Source organism: Chaetomium tenue, assembly GCF_020726465.1.
Source record: "Chaetomium tenue strain MPI-SDFR-AT-0079 chromosome Unknown F5144scaffold_5, whole genome shotgun sequence".
Taxonomy (NCBI): Eukaryota; Fungi; Ascomycota; class Sordariomycetes; order Sordariales; family Chaetomiaceae; genus Chaetomium; species Chaetomium tenue.
This window is the reverse complement of record NW_027117333.1, coordinates 4,742,346-4,764,609: the sequence shown is the minus strand read 5'-3', so window position 1 is coordinate 4,764,609 and position 22,264 is coordinate 4,742,346. Positions and strand designations below refer to the sequence as shown.

The window sequence follows — 22,264 nt, the reverse complement described above, 5'->3', positions numbered from 1 at the left end:
GCTATCGACCAGCTTGCGAAAGGGACGCAGGCATTGGCGCACTCGGTGGCCCTAATGACGGCTGAGATAGGCACCTTACAGAAGGCAAATGAGGCACTGAGCAAGCGCCGAAGGGCCAAAAAGACACATGTGCGTCTTGGAGGATCACTTACTGTAGGAGATGCACATGATATATTAGCCCAGAGAGAGGTGCAGGAACAGGTAGAGCGTGAAACGCGGGAAAATGGTGGTCGGCGGGCTCGAACAGGGACGGCTCCACGGCGTTGTGGTAAGTGCGGAAAGCCCGGGCACAATGCGCGCACGTGTCAGGGAGACGGAGAAACATCTGATGTACATGATTTAAAATAGTTTCAGTGTATTGCGGTTGTTGTGGTGGTGTAATTGATGTTTCCTATCGGTTCACGGTCAAAAGTGCGCGACTTGGGGGTGTGCGCGACTTGGGGGTGTGCGCGACTTGGGGGTGGAGTACGTTAGCATATTTCAGAGATTATAAAAGGTAAGATAACTTTAAGTAGCATTAGCGTGCTCGATCCACCAGCCCTTTCGGCAGCTTGGCGGGGATTGCTGCCTAAATTTCCAGGTCGCGACGACCGCGCCGGTGAGCTGAATTAACAACACTTTTGCCAGACAATCCCTAATACAACCGATGACAACCTTGCCTCGAGCCCTAAAAAAACGAGTTCGGCAAATGCAATGTCCGTTAACGAAGAGATTGCTCACCTCCGGCGCCAGCTAGAGGCAGCGAAGGCGCGAGAGGAGCATGAGCGGCGAGAGAAGGAGCATGAGCGGCGAGCGAAGGAGCATGAACGACGAGAGAACGAGCGGCTTCGCCTAGAGACCCGAGAGACTACCCTTCTTGAATACCTGCACAATTGCCACAGTCATCTCTACAATAGCCTACGACTTGCCGATGCATCCATGTCATCAACGGGCTTTACGAGGGTGTTGGGCAAATTCTATCCCAAGCGACTTCATCTTTGGACCCAGTTCACCGACGTGCTCCACCCGCACTATTTCGATCTTGTACAGAAGATCTGTGGTCAGAGCCAACTCTTCGAACCAGCCAATATAACCAAGAACCTTGGAACGATAATCTCGGACGATCTCGCGGGCAACGAAAAAGCGATTGACCGTTTCGAGGTAGATGCAGTTGAGCGACCAGTGCGGAGGATCCTCAAGGTCCTTGCGACGCACCAAGAGCTGGGCAGAGAGTATCATCAATGTGGGGACTTTCGATTCAGCAGCAACCTCCTCGAGCTCACGCAATCGAGCGATGGGAGTGGGGTCGCAGACGACGAGACCGGAGCGGAGAGCCCGCAGCGCCGACGGCGAGCCGGGCCGAACAAGCGCCTCGCGTCCGAGTGGAGGTACGAACGCCCGAGAACAAAGCCTGATGGAATCGGCTTGCGATCGCGACCCGGCGGAGGCGAGAGCCTGGCCTTGGTGTACGACTACAAGGCAGCCCACAAAATCGCCATCGAGCATCTTCGGTCAGCCTTGGCGAAGGAGCACCTGTTCCTCGAGGTTGTCGCACGGATTGATGGAGCTACGTCCAGTAGCAACACGGAAGTGCAAGACCGGGAGAAGGCCGAGGCATCCGTCGCCATGGCACTAACGCAAGTCTTCGACTACATGATTACCTATGGGGTATCATATGGCTATGTTACTGCGGGCCGGTCGTTGTTGCTTCTCTTCGTCGATAGAAACGACCTGCAAACGCTGTATTGTCATCCGTGCATTCCGGGCGACGATGTAGAGGAGCTGACCAGCGATTGGGCCAACCGTCTATCTCGCACCGCGGTCGCTCAACTGGTTAGCTTCTGCCTATTGAGCTTACAGTCTGATGCTCTTGAGGGAACATCCCTTGAAACAGTATTGTCTAGGGCTCAGGCAACACTGCAAACATGGCCAAAGCCATATGGAGATGCGGCCTCTTTTGGGTATGAGCCTGCGGCGTCCTCGTCTGCGCCCTCGTCGCAGGCTTCCGACGACTCAGAGTTTATATCCAACGCAAAACCGGCCGGTCCAGGGGTGGGCCTACGGTCTCGCTCGTCCTGTAAGCCAGCGGGGGTACTCCCCCAAGGCGACGAGGATGATGAAGAGGACGAAGAGGGCCATTCGGCACGCGACGCATCTCGATCATCGAACAAGCGGAAGCGCGGTCCGTTGATTAGCAGCGAGGACGAGGATGTCGCCATGGTTGACTCGGCGCCCACCAGGCAATACTGCACGCAAGGATGTCTGCTAGGTCTCAAGAGAGGGCGAGACTTGGACATGAACTGCCCTAACGTTTCAATACATCGCTCCGATGGCTTTTCTCGTCACCCCATAGATGCCGACCAATTTACCGATCTAGTAAATCGGCAGCTTCTTCGGGATCCCTACCAGAAATGCCAGACGGTTGACGTCTGGGGCAAGAGAGGAGCGATAGGCTGGCTCTTCAAGCTGGAGCTAAGTCCATACGGATACACCTTTGTTGGCAAAGGAACACTGGAGGGTCGCCTCGATCGCCTGGAGCACGAAGGCCAGGTTTACGCACGTCTTGACCACCTCCAGGGCGAGGTGATACCGGTGCACTTGGGCCTGGTGCACCTCGATCCTGGCTATATCATCCCGGGGGCAAGGTTCGTCGTTCACATGATACTCATGTCGTGGGCCGGCGAGAGGCCAGGTGTCGGCGTGGACGACGCCAAGACGTTGAAGAAGGAGTCGTTGACGGCCATCTGGAGGCACGGTGTTGATCAGGGCGATGACTGCAGTGCCAATTATCTATGGAACGCCGAGCGCCGTCGCATTATGATCATCGACTTCGACCGAGCCCGCCTACTCCCGCTCCCCGAGGCCCAAGCAGTTTCCAAGCTAAAGAGGAAGCGGCGGGGCAATTCCGTCGCAGACACTCGGAAGCGTAGGGCCCCAGATTTGGGCACCCAATTTGCATTCGACGCAACTGTTCCGCACTGCTGAACGCAGAATGTCTTCGTGCGGATTGGCAAGAATCCGAGGGCAAGTTCACATGAATAATGCTAATCTGATGGAAATGGTATGTCTGGCTACCTGCGCATAGCCACTAGCCTTAGCAATGTAGCTGTATTGTATATACCGCACTACAATTTGTCGAATCCCATTCCTGTCCTGTACCAAATTTTATCCCACATCCCGGTGTCGCCGTGTCCTAGTTTTGTTCCACATCCCCTACCTCATCCCTTATCCTAGGTGTCGACCCGGCAGTACGGCATGCAAGCCTGAATATAAACAGCGTGGGCATCACGACCATTCGTGTCCCAACATATCGGCGCATCGCACTGTCGGCCATTACGAGAACGTGGTGTGGTGGAGCTCGGCGATGGTGAGAATGGGAGCACCTCGATGGCGGAGTCGACAGTGTGGCTCGTCTAGGAATGGGTGTGCAGCTGTCAATGGCACCGCCTTCTAACCGTGAATCCCTACAAAACGCTTTTAGCCGCGTTATGCGAAGGTACTCTGCGAACCGGAGTTACAGGGGGCCGGACATCGCACTGGCGGCTAGGTGTAGGAGTCGTCCTCATGCGACCGTCGGCTTACGCCGAGTAACTAGGTAGCCCTATGGCCGTCTGGCGTCAATACAGATCTATCCTAGGTATCCACTATACTGCTACCGGACCACCATCCCCCACCCCCCATCTCCAGTTGGGGAGGGGGGGCGGGGTTGAGAGCAGAACAGGCAGTGCACGCGCAGACTCACAGCCCCATAACGTTAGCTACAAATAATCCACTCTAGAGCTCTGCGTACTCTTGACCGCTTCGCGCAGCTCATCCAATCCTAGCCCCAGCACAGTCCCATGAAAGGTGACACTGAGCATGGCCTAAGCTTTTCTTCGGCTCCTTAAACGCATACTCCCCGCCGGTACTAACGTTCCAGATGTGATAGATTGCTACTACGAATTCCTTCTATTGTTACATATCTGCTTGAGCCCGAGGTCAATGTTTGCGCACCCGCGAGCATGTAATCGTGTCTGGTTTGGGGTGTACGTAAATTTACTGACTAGTGAGGCGGGCGCAGCAAAGACTGGCAGCGATCGTGTCTAGTACATGTAGGATACGATGCACTCTCGCTCAAAGGCCCAGTACTTCTCGGTCCTAGGGTCTGTTAAACTACGTAACGTAGATTCGTGCGGGTCCGTCGGTGAAATGGAACTCGAGGCCATGTGGTGTTAGCCCTGGATCAAACAATGTTCGTCCCAATTACGATCTTAGCGGCTAGCGGCTCCCTTTGAAGGCGTCTTGCTGAATAAAACACCTTAGACGCTATGTACTTGAGCCTTTCGCCAAAGGTTTAGAACTACATCGTCTCTGTGGCTGTCTTGGATATACCTAAGTCGCTCACGATGATTTTGAAGGGCGGCCTAAGCTGACAAGCACGTTGTCGGGCTTGATATCTCGGTGCGTGATATGACGCTCGCATGAGAAGGTGAGGCAGCCGAGTAGCTGCCCGAAAGCCGTCACGAACTTCAACTCGTCACAGACCTCTGCATGCATTATGTTGCCACTGGGAAAGTAACGTATAATGATCATGACTTTGGGTCGCTCACGCATCTCGAATGCCTGTATGATCGCCCATTGCCCTGTTTATCAGCTCCTCGTCCCGATCGCGTCCGTTCTCCACCTGCGCGGGCTGTCTGAGGCGGTGCCAGCGCATGCCCCTCGCCCGGAACGTACCCAGCACGCTCTCGACATCTCGGTCATGGTCCGTCTACGGTCCTAGGAGCGCCTTGGGCAACGTGATCGACTGCAACCTCTAGCTGACGCCGGGGCGCGCGTCGTTGTCGTCGTCCATGGTACTAGCCGCCCTGGGGATCACCTCGTGTGCGAGCGTGTCGCAGACATATCGGGAGCCGATCGCAGTCCCGGCGTCTACCTCCCCGCCCATGCGCCGCAAGATCGCCTGCTGGAACGACTATGCCGCGTCCCGTGCCGACATGACGCAGCCGTCAATCGCCGCCGCCTCGGACCCGGAGTAGATGTACGTATAGAGCCCTCCTGCGGCCTCACTAGCCCGCGCTTGGCAATCGGCGTGCATGAGGAACAAGTATCCGGCCGTCTTCCGTAAAGGCTCGCCCTATGTAAACGCAAGCTCTGGGAGGTAGGTAGGTATTGGGTCGGCCCTATCGAGCTATAGGAACGAGTGGAGACTATCCTGCAGCTCCGCTACAAGGTCGGCTATAGTGGGTGCTGCGCCTATTTACTAAACCATATGCCCATCAGCCCAGTACATCACTTAGTACCACTATACCCTACCTACTACTAGTTAGTAGGGAAATGGCTCGAGTCGAATAGATTGGAAAAGGGAAGCACGAAACCGGACTCGACTCGTGAACAGTTCGACTTCAGCCAGCCTCGAAATGTGGTTAACCCAAGGTTTGTCGAGGGGAGAACGACTATCCAGGACAACAATGCCGTCGTGCATCTGGTGCGTAACTTGCTGGGTGGAAATCACCACGAGCTGGTAGCGGCCCCGCTAGTTTTTCACGCTCCATTCTCCCGGCGACTCCGGGATGATATCACCGTGCAGGTCGTGTTCTTTGCAAACAACAAAGACGCTGCCTAAGAGGGGAAGGAAGCCGCATGTGGGCGTTTTGGTGCCGGATCAAGTTCATTGCGCCTTCAACACAGCAGAATCGGGGCATCTTCTGTTGCCCTACAGAATACGCACGGACAGGCGTCTTCGTTGCAGCACAGCTCATAAGTTTTTCAACTCTCGCTTCAGGGCTGGGTGCAGGCACAGAGAGCGAGGCATATAGGGTTGAAGAGCTATACTAAAGATTGACCCAAATCTGGTTCCTAATCCTGGCGCAGAGTCGGCTATCGAGCCCCCATCATGATCCCCTCCTTGAGCCACAAATCGGGACTCTGTCGTCACAGATAATTCCGTGGAAATCACTGTAGGCGAGAGCTCGGGGTCAGCGAGTCAGGCTCTGGATAGGCGTAGGTGGCTGTTTTTTATATCATTCCAACCGCGCGAGTGAGTGTTCAGACTTCGCCGGGGCCAGGGGCAACAACCCCTGTACGTATTGTGCATGTACATACCTTGACGAGACGGGTAATACCTGGAGTGTCGTTGGGAAATGTCGTGTTGAAAGTCGAGACAAGGACCTTCTTATAGCCACTTCCAGGCTGTGCATTTGCCCTCAACTCCCAGATGATGCATGAGGGCAAAGTGATCGGGTGTAGGTAATCGGCCGCCTCGCCAACCTGCTCCCGCACCCAAGCCACCACCACCAAGTAGAAGAGCCGCCCTCCATTCTGCTGCCTGAAACAAAGGGTCGTCGAGCGTTAACAGCTGCCGTCCTGACGGCTCTTCTCACGGCGGTTTGATAATTGGATCGGAAGATGGGTACGCTACCTAACCTATCGGGCAGATCGGTAAGAACATCGAGCCGAAAGACGGGCTACCTATTCACGGGATGAAGTTGGTCATCAATCCGTTATTATGAGCCTACAAATGCCAAGCAAGCTTCATTGGGGTAACTTGTTGCCCTCGTTGCCATGGCGGATCAATTGCGGTCAGTTATCATTAAGAACAATCCTATTAGGAATCGTCTCAATAACTTTCACTTCAGTCTGTCGATGGAGAAAACCTTCTGGTGGGCCAGACGCTCGTAGCATCGACAACTGCCCAAGAGCTGGGGCCGAAAACACATATCTCGCCGGCGGACATCCAAGAAGCACTCTACCAACTGGAAAGTTCCTTCGGGCTGCTTTAGCATACCGCTTCGCGACACGGTCACTCTCGTATCAGTGAAGCGGCCGATTAACCTGGAAAAAGCTGGCGACCTGTTATGCGCCCTTCGGCCTAACGCTTTCCATATCTCAGCTCGTCTTCGACACATCGACTGTGGACGTTGTGTTTTAGATGGGCCAAGGGAACCGGTCAGAATCAGACAAACAGGACACCTGAAAGCAATAATATATTCCGCCATATCCGCGCTATGCTTGACGATAAACCCCCTGCATGCTCAGACCGCCCCCCCCCCCCCCCTGTCGATCACCCCCTCCCACCATTGTAGTCGGCTCCGCCCGCCTTGCGTAACCTGGCGATGATGTCGGCCTCGTCCAAGTCCCTTTTGTCGTTGGCGTCTACCTGCACGCTGTAATGCGACAGCACCTTCTTGACCACGCCGGCTTCGATGCTGGTACGGGCCTTGCGCATGGCCCTCGTGTTCTCGCCGATCCAGACAATCAGGGCGAACTTGACGCGCTTGCTCTCGGCGTCGTTGGCGTACTCGACGCGCACGTAGGCGTACTGCACCTGCCCGTCGTCTAACTCGTCTGCCAGCTCGGACAGGCCGCCCGTGCCCGTCTTGCTCAGCACCAGCTTGTCACCCTTGGAGGAGGCATCCGAGATGAGGAGCCAGTTGGTCTCGTCCTTGTCTTCGCGCACCGCCTCGTACGCGGCCAAGATTTCGGGGGAGTCCACGCCAGACATTTTTGCTCTGTCGGTATCGTTGTTCTCGTCTGGTCGGGGAGAAAGGGGGGGATTCGAGTCGGGCGATGCGGGGGTGGGCAGGTCGTCGACGCGGTTGGAAACGCGGGGGCAGATCTCGCTGGGCTCTCGTCGGTAAGGCCTGAGTGATCAGGAGCTGAGATTATGGGAAAAGGATAAAAAAGGTCGCTTTAAGCTTCGAAGCGAAGACAATTGATCAACGAAAGATGCGGTGAGCCCCTCGACCGCCGTCTTCAGTCTTCAGGGGGAGGGGCATTTCGGTTTCAGGGTCTCATGAGGCCGATCGGACAGGTTGCATGGCTTGGCAGCTCCAGTCACCTAACCCTTGTTGGGACGCAAAAGGGCGGGCGGCAAGGAATAATCGTTAATGCATGTGTGTTGGGCTTGGAACTTTGAAACACTCAACAACCGTCGTGAAGGACGGCGACCAAAATGACAATGGCATTTTGGGGTTTCTTGAAGCCGGAATACGAGATGACCATAGAACCAGTGCATTACAACTACATTTACAAAACGCTCTGCAGCATTACCACGTCCCAGTCACGGGCAAGTCCCTTGAGCTCAACCCAACCCCAAACCTGTACTTCCCTTCCGTCACCATGACCCAATTCTGCTCCACTACATCCCAGTAGCTCAGATCTCTCCTGGTGAGACCAAAGTGCGCCGTCTGCACCTCACCGGGGGCCAGATAGAACTTATCGAACCCTCTGAGCACCCGGACGGGGAACTCCAAACCCTCCTTAGCAGGATACTCCAGATACAGCTGCGGCACAATGGCGCCCGCAACAGGGCCGTCGTTCTTGATGTCTACCGTGACGCTGACGTAGACGGCCCACAGATCTGGGTTGCCACCCTCGTCACCACCCGCACCGCTCAGCGGTTGTTCTGTCTCATAGCCCACGGGATAAGGGTACTGCCCGACCTCGATGCCGTCCATCGACGTCAGGTAAGGGTAGATGTACTTCTTGAGTGCGCAAAAGTTGGCGGGGAACTCGGCCTCGCTCTTGGGAGGGATGGCGGTTGAGAAGCTGGGTGGTTCGGCCGCGGGACTCGGGCGGCGAGCAGGGAGCGCCGATTTGTCATTTTCTTGCGTGACACGGAGGTTGCTGAAGTTGAACGTAGTGTAGCTGAGGCCGAACCCGAACTCAAACCTAGGGGTGATGTCTTGTTTGTCAAAGTGGCGGTAATCGACGTATAGGCCCTCCGAGAAATCTTGCTGGGGGATGACACCATTCGGCAGATACAAGACCTTGCCACCAGGGCCATAGTCGTCCAGTGACTTGCCGATGGTAAACGGGAGATGCCCGGACGGATTGGTATCGCCAAAGAGAATATCGGCAAGCGCGTTTCCGGACTCTTGGCCCGGGAGGTTGGCAAAGAGGACAGCCTTGACGTTGGGTAGGTCGATCCATTTTTCCATCAATACCGGGCCCACCGCATGGATCACGACAATAACATCGCCAGAGCCTGAGCCGCACCTAGATGCCACGTTAACGATGAGATCATCCCCGCCCTTCTGCAAACTGAGGTTTGGCCGGTCCCCGCTAACATCCTCCCACTTGGCGAAACCTTCGCCGGCATCGGCGCTGACGAAGACAATGCACAGCTCTAGGTCGTCCATGGTGGCTTTTTCGTTACCGGTGAGGGTGGGTTTGTCGACCAAGTATTCATGGAGGTCAACCTTGGACGTGTCAAACTCCTGGCGCAGAGCTTCGATGGGTGAAACCAGGTACGGGAACTCGACAGCCCCCGAACCCCAGCCGGAAGCGAGCGTCCCTTGGTTGCTAGAGTTCAACTCGTTGTCAGCCAATGTTAAAGCAACTGGGGAAATAAACCCGCCTGACGACGAAAAGCTGAGGAAAGTACGTACCAAGCTCGGTCCTTACAATGGTTGGGTCCTTCCCCAGGGCCGGCATCGTCGCCGAACACGCCGACGCTGAACTTGCCCGTGTGCTTCTTCCCAGTAGCTCTCTCGATGAGCTCACGCCTCGCTTTGAGCTTGGATTTGTCGATACCACTCCGGCTGATTGGCAACAACCCGTCGTTTTTGAGCAGCACTGTGCCCTCAGCAGCCACCTCACGGGCAATGATGGAGTGGTTCGCTTGGACATCCACAAAGTGGTTAACCACGACCTGCTCCTGCGGGTCAGAGCTTCCTGGTGCCAGAACGCCCATGCGATCGTCGGTCCACGAAGAGAAATTGGGCGGTTGTCGCGGGAACTTGGTCTCGTCGTCCTGGCCGAGCTGATACCAAGCCGCCACGATCCGGGTAACCATGTCGTTCAGGCGGTCAACGGGCACGCTGCCATTAAGGATAGCCCTGCTCAGTTCTGGGCCCCAGAAGGAGACGCCGTTTGCCCACTTGGCTCCATCTCCCGGCATAGTCATGTCCAACCCCGCAAGGGCTGTTGCCACTCCGGATCGTTGAGCAAGCCAGTCGCTCATGACAAACCCCTGGAAGCCCATCTCGTCCTTGAGGATTCCGTTCAGCAACTTGCTGTTGCCGCAAGCATACGAGTTGTTGACCATATTGTAGGAGCACATGACCGAAGCAACGCCCGCCTTGACGGCGTCGCCGAACGGCCACGCGTACAGTTCATGCAGCGTGCGGTCATCGATGTTGGAGCTGATGGCATGCGGCAAGCCCCACTCCCACTGCTGGCGAAAATGCTCCTGCTCGTTGGCGATAAAGTGCTTGATGGTGGCCATGACACCCTCGCTCTGGATGCCTTTGACGGTCTCGGCGCCTGCGACGCCCTGCAGATACGGATCGGACCCGAATCCCTCCCAGTTGCGCCCGCCAGCAGGCATGCGGCCGAGAGGGCCGACGCAGGGGCCAAGAAGCACGTTGATGCCTTTCTGGCGCGCTTCAATGGCGTGAGCCTTTCCGCGCGCATACATCAGCTGCCGGTTCCAAGTGGCGCCGACCGTGATGCCGGCAGGGAAAGCGGTGATGTTGTCGGCGAATCGGATGCCCAACGGGCCATCCTGCAGCTGCAACTGGGGGAAACCAACGTGCACTGCCGGCCCGTTGGTGCCCACTGCCAACCCCATCTGCCATCCTGTACCGGTTGTCACGTTGACCTTCTCCGCCAACGTCATCTTGTCTACCATCTTTGCCGCCTTGTCGTAGCTTGCGGCCCAGCTCTTCGCAATTCCGCCCCTCGGTGAGGGGTACCACGGAGGTGACTGGCCATAGGGCGGCTCGTCCTGATATTTCTTGTAAACAAACGCGCCACCCGCGCTAACGACAATCCAAAGGACGATGAATGTAGCCAGCAAGCCAATGCAACACCGGCTGCGTCGCCCCAGGAAGCGTACTATCCACCATTGCCGACCTTTATTCGGGGCGTGGAATGTTTTGGGGGGGTTGTGGGACACGGCCGCTTCGTGGTCGAGGTAATCGGTCGCTTCGAGGTCCGAGTCGGAATCATGGCCGGCATCATCGGATAGCCTTTTGCCCTCGCGGAGAAGCCCCTGCTTGCTCTGATCGCCCACCATTGTATCCAAACGCCTGATAGCCTCTTCTGCTACCAGCAAGTCTTGTTCGACGTCAACTTTCTTTACTCAGGGTCGTCTGCCTCGCCGGTGGCATCGATAATGATACGGTGAGGTGAGGGGTCGAAACCCGGGCGCACTCGATGCTGATGGCACTGAGGAAAGAGAGAATAGGTACTGTGTAGTCGGTTATCGGATGATCAGGCGGCTGGGCGGTTCCAGGACAGCTTAGAACTCGGGCAGTTCTCCACTGATCGACGATGAAAGCCAGTCGTGGCCGTCGAGTCGACGTGGACCACCAGCTGTCGAGTTGAGGCAGCTTGGCCATGTTCAGCTCCTGGCTTGGCGTTCCTTGTCGCATGGGGGTGGAACCGATTCCGATTGGGCAATCTTTCCGCCTGAGGTTTCCTTCCTCCATCCAAAACACAAACGTCCAGAGCCGATGTCGCGAAGACGAGATGAAAAACTGTTAACCCAGGTAGAGAGGTAACAGGTCCTTTTCCAAGGCTCGCTGGAGCTGGGGTGCTTGCACATCATGGATCAGGAATCAGGAATCCCCCAGCCCCCACAAAAGCGAATTGACCCTCTGGCTGATAATAGAAAAAAGAAAGAAAAAAAAAAGGAAAGAAAAAGACCAATTTTTTCGCTCGTTGAGCAAGACTAAATCGTTCTTCTGCCTTTGGCTTTCTCTTCAGTGGCGCCGCGCCGTCTCAGAAATTTATTTGGTTATTCATGATACTGTGTTACGTTCCATGATGAAGAATTGATCTCGTTAACCCACACACAAATTCCCCTCCATGCCGTCGATTGGCCCTCGCCTCTCCGCCGGGTTTGCCCGCTGGGGCCTTATCTTTGCGTGTCATGACTGGCCGAGGAGCCAAGCTTCAACACCCCCAGAGCCCTTATCTCCCCACCCTTGTCAAAACAGACGGAGGTGGTTCGTCAATACCATCAAGTAAGCGTCAACGGAACCATGACATACATGGCCAAGTCAAGTGCACATCGGCTTGATTGCCGAGCTCTCTCGTTCGTGTTTCACCATTGCAGACATGGGAGTGCATGGCAACATTAAGCAGGCGACCGAGCAACGCGCCTCATCGCCACCTGAGCAGAACAACGAAAGGGGACCGGCGAGGAGTTTCAGCATCGCTTCTAGGTAATTAACTGCTCATGCCTCGAAGACGCCCAACTCGTCGATTTCCTTTATCTTTCTTCCCTTGATAATGCCGGCAGTCTGGGCGCTAGTTTCCAGCCCAGCAGCTGCAGGTCCGCGGGGTAGGATTGCATCCAAGCCCAGAGGTTGCCAAAGACCCATCCCGCTGGTTCTGGTTTTTCCAATATCCCCGAGTTTTCGTGTCGCCCACGGTTGCCCCATTTGTGGAGAAGCAACGGCGATAAGGCAGGTTACCACGCTTCCCATGCCGATGTTGGGATGTGGGGGCTGGGACATCCCCTGCCCGCCGCCGCCGTCTGGAGGTGGGTGGCCACCAGCTCGACAGAGCTTTGTCGAATAGTAGTGCAGTGCCCGAGGAGGTTGCTTCCCTGGTAACCGGGATTTGCCATGATTAGAGCCCCCGTGGCGATAATGCAAGATAGCTATCCGGTTGTTATGTACATAGTTCCGACTGTCGGGGCCGATGTCGAAGCTGGACGCAGCCGCCTGCAGTTGGGTATAGTATATCACGTTCATGTTTCCGCTCCTCTCAACCCCGAGCCCTCCAAATTCCAGACGGACAAACTCCCATTTTATATTGCCAGCGCGCTCCTAATTACTACGGGCTCATAAGAGTTGTTCTCCGGTCACGCCTTCGTGGCATCTATCCACAATGGACCACGGTCCCTCCAACAAAGACCACATCGCCAACGCCGCTCTCGGCCAGGGGGTAGGCTACGGGATTGTGGTGGGCCTGGGCGGTGCTTTTGCTTTGGGTATGATGACATGAACCTCCCTGCAGACGAGGACGGCTCCTCTTGTGAACACCTAGGAATGCTTATACGAAGCCAGGCATGATGCTCGTGACCTTCATTCTACGCCGCTACAACCAGGAGCTTCAGACATCAGAGATGTTCAACACTGCCGGGCGCACTGTTAAATCAGGTCTAGTAGGTGCTGCGGTCGTGTCATCGTGGACCTGGGCGGCAACACTTCTGCAAAGTACCGGCGTCTGCTACCGATATGGCGTCTCCGGCCCCTTTTGGTATGCCTCTGGCGCCACGGTCCAAATCTTGCTCTTCGCTACGCTAGCCATCGAGCTCAAGAGGCGTGCGCCCAACGCCCATACATACCTTGAGGTTATCAGGGCACGATACGGAACATTTGCCCACCTCGTGTTCCTCGTCTTTGGGTTGTCGACAAACATCCTAGTATCTCTCATGCTGATTGTCGGTGGCTCTGCCACAGTCAACGCCTTGACTGGCATGCACACTATTGCCGCGAGTAGGTCACGGCCCCGCGCTTCCACAATCTCAAAACACACGACTGATGATGTAGTTTACCTCTTACCCGTGGGCGTGGTGGCTTACACGATGGTCGGCGGCTTGAAAGCGACTATCCTGACAGACTGGGCTCACACATTCATTTTGCTCATCATTCTCATCATTTTCTCGCTGACCGCATATGCTTCGCATGACGTGCTGGGCTCTCCTGGTGCTGTTTACGATCTGCTGGTGAAGGCCGCTGCCCGGCACCCGGTCGAGGGAAACAAGGATGGCAGCTATCTGACAATGCAATCCCGAGAAGGTGCCATTTTCTTCGTCATCAACATCGTCGGTAAGTCTCCCTGCCCGCTAGACAATCATGGGGTGGTGGGGTTGCAGGGCAACCGCTAGTCAACACATCACCACATCACCACACCACCACATCACCACACCACCACATCACCACACCACCACATCACCACATTGGCGTATTAGAAGTCAACATTTAGCTGACATAACTGTTCTTACAGGGAACTTCGGTACTGTGTTCACAGACAATGGGATGTAAAACCCTCGTGTTTCCTTTTTTTAAAAAAAAAGAATACTAACATTTATTTGTATCATAGGCTACTATAACAAAGCCATCGCCGCCTCCCCCGTCCATGCCCTTCCCGGTTACCTCATTGGGGGCCTGTGCTGGTTTGCCATTCCCTGGCTGACCGCCACAACCATGGGCCTGACGGCCCTGGCCATGGAGGACACTCCTCGATTTCCCACGTTCCCGGATCGTATGGCAGACAGTGATGTGACCGCGGGCCTCGTTCTCCCTTACGCCGCAGTCTCACTCCTTGGAAAAGGAGGAGCCGTTGGAACACTCCTCATTGTCTTCATGGCCGTCACCAGCGCCACCTCGAGCCAGCTTATCGCCGTCAGCACTATCTGCACCTATGATCTCTATCGGACCTACTTCAACCCGACGGCTAGCGGCAAGAGGCTCATCTACACTAGCCACGCTGTGGTGGTTGGCTACGGCCTGTTTATCGCTACCTTCTCCGTCGGTCTTTGGTATGCCGGCATTTCGATGGGCTATTTGTACCTGATGATGGGCGTCATCATCTCCGCTGCAGTATTGCCTGCAACACTCACGCTGGTTTGGTAAGCAATGATGTCGGACGCTTTCGTCTTTTTGAAAGGGCCTCCGGCACTAACAGCAAGGACAGGGCCGGTCAGAACAAGTGGGCAGCCTCCCTCTCGCCCATCCTCGGCCTCGCCTGTGCTCTTATTGCATGGCTCGTCACGGCCAAGAGGGAGTGTGGCAATCTGGGGGTGGCATGTACGGGCTCCAACTATCCCATGCTTGCAGGCAATGTTGCTGCCCTGCTCTCCCCTGTCGTTCTAGTTGCCATTTTCACCTTGATATTCGGCATCGACAAGTATGACTGGAAGTCGATGATGGATATCCGGAAGGGAGATGACCATGAATTAACCGATGCTGTTGGCTTAAGTGTTGAAGAGGTTCCCGTCGCCCACAGCGAGAGCGGTGCTGAGTTTGAAGAGGAGCAGAAAAAGTTGGAACGTGCGAGTAAAATCAGCAAGACTGCAACAATTATCCTGGTGAGTCCCTTGGACCCAATTTCGTCATTTACGTAGGAATCCCAGCTAACAGAACACATTATAGACACTCGCATTTCTGGTCCTATGGCCCATGCCCATGTATGGAACGGGTTACATCTTCAGCAAACCGTTTTTTACTGGATGGGTTACGGTGGGCATCATCTGGATCTTCTGCTCTTTTATAGGCGTCGGTCTTTTCCCTATCTTTGAGAGTCGCAAGACGCTTGCTAGAACGGTCAAGAGCATCTATCTCGACATCACTGGAAAGTCGCACCCCAAGACGATCCACGCTCAGATGGCCCAGCAAGAGCAAACCCCAAGCGAGGCCACGCCATCAGAAAAGTCTGGCGCCAAACGGGTGGTTAAATCTGCATGATGCGGCAGTCGAAAACAATAATGTTCTCTTACGCATGCGGTTAATTAGCGTTGAACTACCATCTGAAACTGTACAACGTTGGAAGAGCCCCAGTCCTGAGACAATTCGTCAATACGTTATTTGCTTGTATTTAACTCTCTTCACTTTATTAATTGATATCTGCTGCGTTGTTTTCTGGATTCCTTCTTTTTGATTTCTTGCTCTCATTCCAACTTCGCCATTTCATGGCCAGCCCGAGAGGCCCGACCAGGAGATGTTTTAGTCACATGCCGTAACCCTGCTTCAGTTAAAGCAGTCCTCTCGCGAAAAGCCTTTGCTCCCACGATATTTTGGTATTTACCAACAAGATTGATGATTCTCAGTCTCCATGTGGCGGGCTGTGTGAGCGCTATTATCTAAGGTACCTATTTCACCAAGCTCCACACAGCGCTAGACACATCAAACGGAAATGATACTTCGTCAAAGTAGTATCCGATGATCGCCGACAAACCCACCGCGGAGGCGGTGTTGGCACACCAGCTGCTGGTCGCCACCAAGTCGCCAACCGACTTGAGGCCTCCCAGTCTCAGCTCTCAGGGTGGTGCCGACGGCGCAGCTCGGCTGTCAGGGCGTCGACGAGTGCGGTGTCCGCTATGGCCTATGACTGTCTGCACACACAGCTCTTCTCCTGCTCCTTCTTCTTCCTCTTGCCTTTTCCTGGACGCGCCTCAATATCACCGCGCTGGCCGGGCTGCCCGGGCAGGAAAGCACGCCAAGCTTTCGGGAGTCCTTGCTGTCCGTCGCATCATATGGTCCATTCCTAGCAATGGCCACAGGGGTGCGCTCTACAGACATGTTGTCAGGGGTAGGGATGATGAGACGAGGCAAAGGAGCTGTGCCGGACGACTAGCAAAACAAGGCGGAGGTTGAATGCCATGCGGAGAGGACTGCAGGTTGCGGTGAAATGGGAGACGAGATCTTCCTCCGGGAAGGGTAAGACCGGTAAGAGAGGTAAAGTGGAGTGCCGGGCAGGAAGGACATGCGGCCGAGTTCACACCGCATTCACCCCGGCTGAACAAACAAAAAAACACTTAACATTATAAAGGCGCCATAGTCTTACTGTGCTAGACGCGGCAAGAGGAAGACCGGGGCTGGCAGTACTTCCAACACATCAGCAGCGAGGATAGCACGATCGAAGTCCGGTATATACAGCATCAAGGAGATAGTCTGGTTATTGGGGGTTGAATTGCACAATCTCGAGACGGAAGCCAATGTACGATGGTACTTTACCGAGGTAGCCACGGAGTATGATTGGGTGACTGGCCACGGCCCGTCTGAAGGACTGAGTGGAGTACCTATGAACTATATAGGCCATGGGTAAGGTCTTCCTAAAATGCAGATACCTGAAACCTACGAACATCCTTTACCCTCTTCTCCGCATGCTATCACGGTTGAGCGTAAGGCATTCTATTTATATGTCCAGAGGGGGCAGGTGAACCTTGGGTTTCTGTACTCTGCACCGAAACCATGCTCAAGGGCCTGGTAATCGTCCGGATGGTGTTTTTAACTTGTATCTTTCACACCTTCGGTGAGCGTAATTTGGACTAAACTACCCATATGAACTGCAAAGCCGAGTAGGTTTACATTGCTGGATTTTCCCTCATATGATTGTGATTACCTATTTTGCGGCTAGCTGTTGATGGCACCCACGACTCCATGACCCATTTTACTTCACCCCTTCCAGCTGGAGCACGTAACCGAACCCCCGAACTACAAGTCACCCGCCTGATAACTCACTCCACCACCCTGCCTCACTAGCCCTCCCTTCCCACCTTTCCCGCCATCACAAAGTGCCCAATCCACCTCCATGGCCAAGCGCGGCCGATATTTCTCCCACATCCCCCTCAGCGTGCGCATAGCCTTGCGACACGCACGCAGCCCCTCCCCCTGCCTATCTCCGGCCCCTTCCGCCCCCGCGGCCGCACTTAACACCTCCCGTGTCCCGACCCCATACACCTGCACCTCACCATCATCTACCCAGCTGACGGCCATCTGGCCATGCACGCCGTTACCGACGTCCACGGGCCGGATCACGTACCGCAGCTGCCGGTCGTGAGGGAATGGCACCGGCAGCGGCCCAGCATCCGGGTCCCGCCTGCTGCTGTCATCATCATCGTCGTCGTCGTCGTCGTTGTTGCCGTCCTCGCCGCGTGGCGCGCGCACCGCGACGTTCTGCGTCGAGAACTCGCACGTGCCGGCAGCCGCGTCGCAGCCCTGGAGGGTCGCGAACTCGTACCAGTGGTAGCGGGTTGAGTCCGGGGCGCAGTGGGAGGTGTTGGCGGCGGGGGAGGGGTTCACCCACCTGCGATGGGGGTTAGTATTTGTGTGTATGTGTGTGTGGTGTGTGCCTCAGGATGGATGGGATGGAGTGGGGGAAGATGTGTTTCAACATTGGATTGGGTGGCTTGGTGGGTGTGAAAGGTGAACGGGGTAGTGAATGAGGTGGCGGCGTCAGAATGAGGGGGGTAAGGGTGCATTACCAGCCGAAGCTAAAGTAGCCTTGGTCTGCCATGTAGCAGTAAAAGTTGGCTGCCTTGAGGGTGCTGTTGGCTGGGGATGATGTTCCGTTGGCGGGAAGGATGACGATCGAGGTGCCGTGAAAGAGGACGGGCTGTTCGGCTGAGACCACGGTTGAGACCGCCGCCGCGAGGGCGACAACGGCACGTAGGCGACGGAGAAGTGTCATCTCGGGCACTCAGTTGCGCACATTTGGTGTAAGACTGGTCAAGTGGTACGTGGTGGGCGAGGGCAGGTTGAGTTTCCAGCCAACTAGTATTATCTAGCTAGCATCGCGGAGCGAGCTGTATACATGCGTGTCAGACACGGCGAGCCAAGCAAACGCTGATCCGAAAGCTCCGAGGTTCACTTGACTCCCTTGTGGTTCAAGTGCGTGACTATGTGGAAGCTATGGATCGTTGATAGTGACATAATGTCCAATGCTTGGCTCATGTCGTGTATGGTTCCGTGTTGAGATCTTGCTTTGATACCTGCCTCCCTAGGTCTCCTCGCTTTCGCGAAGACAGGGGTCCTTCGGTGGTGCGCGGGCGGGACCGTGAAGTTCCTGGCACCGGACACTTTCCGGATCGGGACCCCGAGTCCGATCTGCACGCGTGTGTGTTTCAACCCTGTACTAACCTTGAAAAGGATAGGCTGCCAAGCGATACAGCGATACGGAGTTCATATCCGAGGTCCGGTTAAGCTCAGAGCATGTGGGATGTTTGGAAGGCAGATCGGAATCGCAGATCTAAGCTGCTTTGGGATGATAGAGTGATCACTAAATGACCGTCAAGATTTTGCCTCCGCTTTTCTCCGCTTCCTCTGTTCCTTCGATGGACATACATACAAACATGAAAAGCCCGTCCCATGTCGGCTCCTGTTTGTGCCGTCTTACTGCAGCATCCCCGGCGCCCCTTCTTGAAAACGAAAGGACATGTCCGGCCCCGGGAGGCGCCCAGGTATAGGCTTTCGCCCCCAATGTAACGTGGTCAATATGCGGTCTTTAAGCTTGCCCTCGTTCCTTCGGACCTCGGCCACCGCACGTGCATATGGTTGTCGCGAGGCCACGGCCCTGTCCACACCCTCGGATATGCCCTCGAGAAGATGCAGCACATACTGCCCCAGCGCCCGGGCCTGGAACCTTTTATTGACGGTAGGGGTGAAGTCGCCGAATCGGACTTGCACGTAGCTGCCTGGGCAATCCATGTCCTGGAAAGTCTCAACGACAAAGACAACGACGTCGAAGATTTGCACAAGCCGCGTATAGCAGCTCACAATCATGAGGCCGGTGGCGGTGTCGACCTGGGGTCCGGGGTTGCTGGGGTCGGTGTCCTCCCACCCGTTCTGGCCGTCGTCCACAGTCGTAGGAGCTGGGCCCGACGACGGGCGGAGGCATGGGTCCGAGGCTTGGGGGCCGACATAGTCTTCAAGAGCTTCGATGAAGCGTTCCGTGGTGCGAAACAAATTCTCAGACCAGCTCGTGTCGATGTCGCCGCCGGGCTTTGTGGGCGATTCGTAGCGTAGGCGATCTCTTTTCATCTTCTCGACGGCCTTGACGGCGACGAGGCAATGGTAGAGCTCGAGATGGAGTCTTGATAGATGCTCAACCGGGTCGCTAGGCGAGAGCTGGTCGTCGCTAACCCCGTCGCTGGTCTCCGGAGTCCGCTGCGGCTCGAAACAGGGAGGCTCGATGTTGGCGGGGAACAGATTTGATAGGTCGTCAAGGCTCGGGAGGAGCGCATTCGGACTGCCGAAGCTTCCAAGCGAGCCTGCATACGAAGTAAAGCCGGTGCTCGGCTGCGCTAGGCCCGAGGAAGAGAAGCCACTGCTGGAATGTGCCGTGCTGCTGGCAGCTGTGAGAGCGGGAGGCGGCGCGTCGGAAAGAGAAGGCCCGGAAGGCCACATCCATCCGTCGAGCTCGAACTGGGTTGCAGCGCTGTCGTAGGTGATGACCATGTCGGTTGGCGATGAGCTGGCGGATGGATCGGCTGGGCTCTCCCTACGCCGCTTCGTACCACCAGTTGCAGTTGGCGAAGGAGTCCCGACGGCCCGCGATTGGGACTCGGCGTGAGCCTTCAATCTCCAACCGGGACGACCCGCGCCGTGTGCGCTGTTGCGACCATTGGTGGTGGTTTCGGCTGGTCTGCCCATGCGCTGCGGTTGGCGGCTAACGCACTCAACGTTGGCAGACGAGCAACGGTCGCAGACGGGTGCATCGCTGGTGCGTCGCACACACCGCAGCTTTTGGCCGTGGCAGCGCTGGCATGCCAGCGGCTTTGATGGTTTGTTGGGCATGGATTCGGTGCCCTTGACGCCAAAATCGAGCAATCGCTCAAAGTCGAATGCGCCAGGGCTCGGATCCTGCCAGTTGGCGCTGTTGGGCTCGTCCGTCATGGTTATTATGGATGAATGCGGATGACCTCTGATGACGGATTAAAGTTATGGATCGCGAATAAGCAAGGTGGTAGGTAGAGACGGGAGGTCTGGTTAAGGTTTTGGCGTTACCTACCTGAGGTGGTGGTGCGGTGCCAAGTTTCACAGCAGGGCGGCCCGGGCGGGACTTCATTACCCCTACGAATACGGGGACAGCTTGTGCCCAGATGGTTCAGGGTCGGGCCGTGCTTAGGTTACGGGCTGCCAGGTAATTTACCGCCACCCTGTTTTGGCTGCGCAACTTTGATGCCAAGAGACCTAGGGTGCCACGCAACCCTCACGTTTTGTAATCTGTATCTTATCCCTGCAATACGCCGCTCGCGGCAACTGGATGGCAGGCACTTGCTGGGCTGGGGCGCACATTGGCTCAGTAAGAAAATGCTGAAAGTCACACTGCCTCAGCGACGGCTTAACAAATCAACGAATCAACGAATCAACGAATCAACGAATCAACGAATCAACGAATCAACGAATCAACGAATCAACGAATCAACGAATCAACGAATCAACGAATCAACGAATCAACGAATCAACGAATCGATGTACCCGCCAACCCCCCTGAACGGCTGAGCCCCGCTAAATGGATACAAACCTCATGGCCTTGTCCTAGCATGCATGCGGCCATGCACGAATTCCTAGTCATGCACATACATATTCCGCGTGGTTTGATTGGAAAGGCTTACGTGCAGGCTCTGGGGGGGCATGTCGCCAGATCTCACCATTCCCAGCCAAGCTGCAAATCACCCAGGGGCTGTGATCGATCCGAGGAGAGCCTTGGTGGGGGAGGGGTTCTTGCTGACATACATCAGGGTGAGGAGGTCGGCGGAGCAACTCCAGGTTCCAGGTTGCTCAGGAGTCAGGACAAGCACTTCCACGGGCATCAGTGGACAGCGTCATTTTTAAGGTAACTTGGCATTATGTATTCCATAGTGATTTCTCCAGGGGAGCCTGGCCGGTTGAATCGCAGCAATCGCTTGGTGGGATGTTAATTGTTAAGGTGCATGCCAAGTTAGACTCGGAGCCGGCAAGCTCAGCCGCTCTTCCCAGGCGAGTTCACCACGTTGTATTCGACCTTCCTTCCATCTGGAGGTGCATGCTACCTATGCAACAGTAAGAATGTGGAGCTTCGCCTTCACAATAGCCGTCGGGTCCACTCGCCCCGAGCTTAGCATTGCTGGAAGGTAGATCCCACGGTTCCCACCGTCACACCGAAGGAATTCGCACAAGGCCACAACTGAATCCCTCTCCGATCGACTTTGTACATACCAAGGTACCTCGTACCCCATGATGCCTTAGCAACGCAATTGGTCAGTCGGCGCCACGCACCCAACAACCCCAGACCCCCATCCTCGGCCCCCCGCGTCGTGGCGTCAGCACCGAAGACAGTTCGGCGGGAGTCCCCGGCCACTAAACCGAACCATTATTGGCCACATAGTGACCGGGCACCTCATGCAAGGCATGCAGGTAGGTACCAAAGGACCAGGGACCAGGGGATTAACCATTGCAAGTGCAAGTTCCAACCTCTCAATCGAGCATTCGTACGGCCATACCCGGGCCGGACAGAATACCTACGTAGACTCTAGTGGCTTGGCTATATCCGACGTATGTCCTTTGCCACCGTCGGATACAATCACGGATATGGAATGAGGCCGGTAGTGCGCGCGCCGCCTACACGCATCGCCATGTGTCGAGTCAGACGCCGAAGTGGAATCGGAACACCCTTCGGACGACCGGGATGGATCATGGAAGGAGGTGCGAAGAGGGAGACATCCGTGGTGGGTTCTAGCCGAGATCGTGGGTTCTAGCCGAGACCGATATTGAAGGCGTCAACACTCGGCGCGATCAACAAACTCTTAATCGTTGAGATACCCATCATTTCAGGATCAATATCTACCTAGTCATCAACATGC

The 22,264-nt window shown here is 55.6% G+C and overlaps 6 protein-coding genes across 6 annotated transcripts; 2 read left to right on the top strand and 4 right to left on the bottom strand.

Moving 5' to 3' along the window:
• Window positions 1–546: 546 nt before the first annotated feature.
• Window positions 547–3,142, top strand: F5144DRAFT_580516 (uncharacterized protein). Its single transcript, XM_066789380.1, has one exon. The coding sequence runs from the start codon at window positions 694–696 to the stop codon at window positions 2,962–2,964; it is 2,271 nt and encodes a 756-aa protein (XP_066642316.1). The 5' UTR covers window positions 547–693; the 3' UTR covers window positions 2,965–3,142.
• A 3,869-nt stretch (window positions 3,143–7,011) lies between these two features.
• On the bottom strand, window positions 7,012–7,861 carry F5144DRAFT_580513 (uncharacterized protein). Its single transcript, XM_066789379.1, has one exon. It carries the CDS (start codon window positions 7,460–7,462, stop codon window positions 7,022–7,024), a length of 441 nt encoding a protein of 146 aa, XP_066642315.1. The 5' UTR covers window positions 7,463–7,861; the 3' UTR covers window positions 7,012–7,021.
• Window positions 7,790–11,144, bottom strand: F5144DRAFT_328997 (glycoside hydrolase superfamily). The gene is made up of 2 exons (XM_066784121.1): window positions 9,351–11,144; window positions 7,790–9,264 (listed from the first exon to the last, which is right to left on the bottom strand). Exons 1-2 carry the CDS (start codon window positions 10,979–10,981, stop codon window positions 8,007–8,009), a joined length of 2,889 nt encoding a protein of 962 aa, XP_066642314.1. The 5' UTR covers window positions 10,982–11,144; the 3' UTR covers window positions 7,790–8,006.
• Window positions 11,145–12,804: 1,660 nt separating this feature from the next.
• Window positions 12,805–15,486, top strand: F5144DRAFT_622675 (uncharacterized protein; the record flags this gene model as incomplete). Its single annotated transcript, XM_066792112.1, has 5 exons — window positions 12,805–12,907; window positions 12,984–13,748; window positions 14,023–14,551; window positions 14,617–15,010; window positions 15,075–15,486. The coding sequence occupies 5 exons, from the start codon at window positions 12,805–12,807 to the stop codon at window positions 15,384–15,386; spliced, it is 2,103 nt and encodes a 700-aa protein (XP_066642313.1). The 3' UTR covers window positions 15,387–15,486.
• A 1,538-nt stretch (window positions 15,487–17,024) lies between these two features.
• On the bottom strand, window positions 17,025–18,461 carry F5144DRAFT_328973 (uncharacterized protein). Its single transcript, XM_066784119.1, has 2 exons — window positions 17,906–18,461; window positions 17,025–17,727 (listed from the first exon to the last, which is right to left on the bottom strand). The coding sequence occupies exons 1-2, from the start codon at window positions 18,109–18,111 to the stop codon at window positions 17,136–17,138; spliced, it is 798 nt and encodes a 265-aa protein (XP_066642312.1). The 5' UTR covers window positions 18,112–18,461; the 3' UTR covers window positions 17,025–17,135.
• On the bottom strand, window positions 18,428–20,702 carry F5144DRAFT_328978 (uncharacterized protein). The gene is made up of 3 exons (XM_066784120.1): window positions 20,431–20,702; window positions 18,769–20,343; window positions 18,428–18,699 (listed from the first exon to the last, which is right to left on the bottom strand). Exon 2 carries the CDS (start codon window positions 20,313–20,315, stop codon window positions 18,813–18,815), a length of 1,503 nt encoding a protein of 500 aa, XP_066642311.1. The 5' UTR covers window positions 20,316–20,343; window positions 20,431–20,702; the 3' UTR covers window positions 18,428–18,699; window positions 18,769–18,812.
• Between the last annotated feature and the right edge of the window lie 1,562 nt (window positions 20,703–22,264).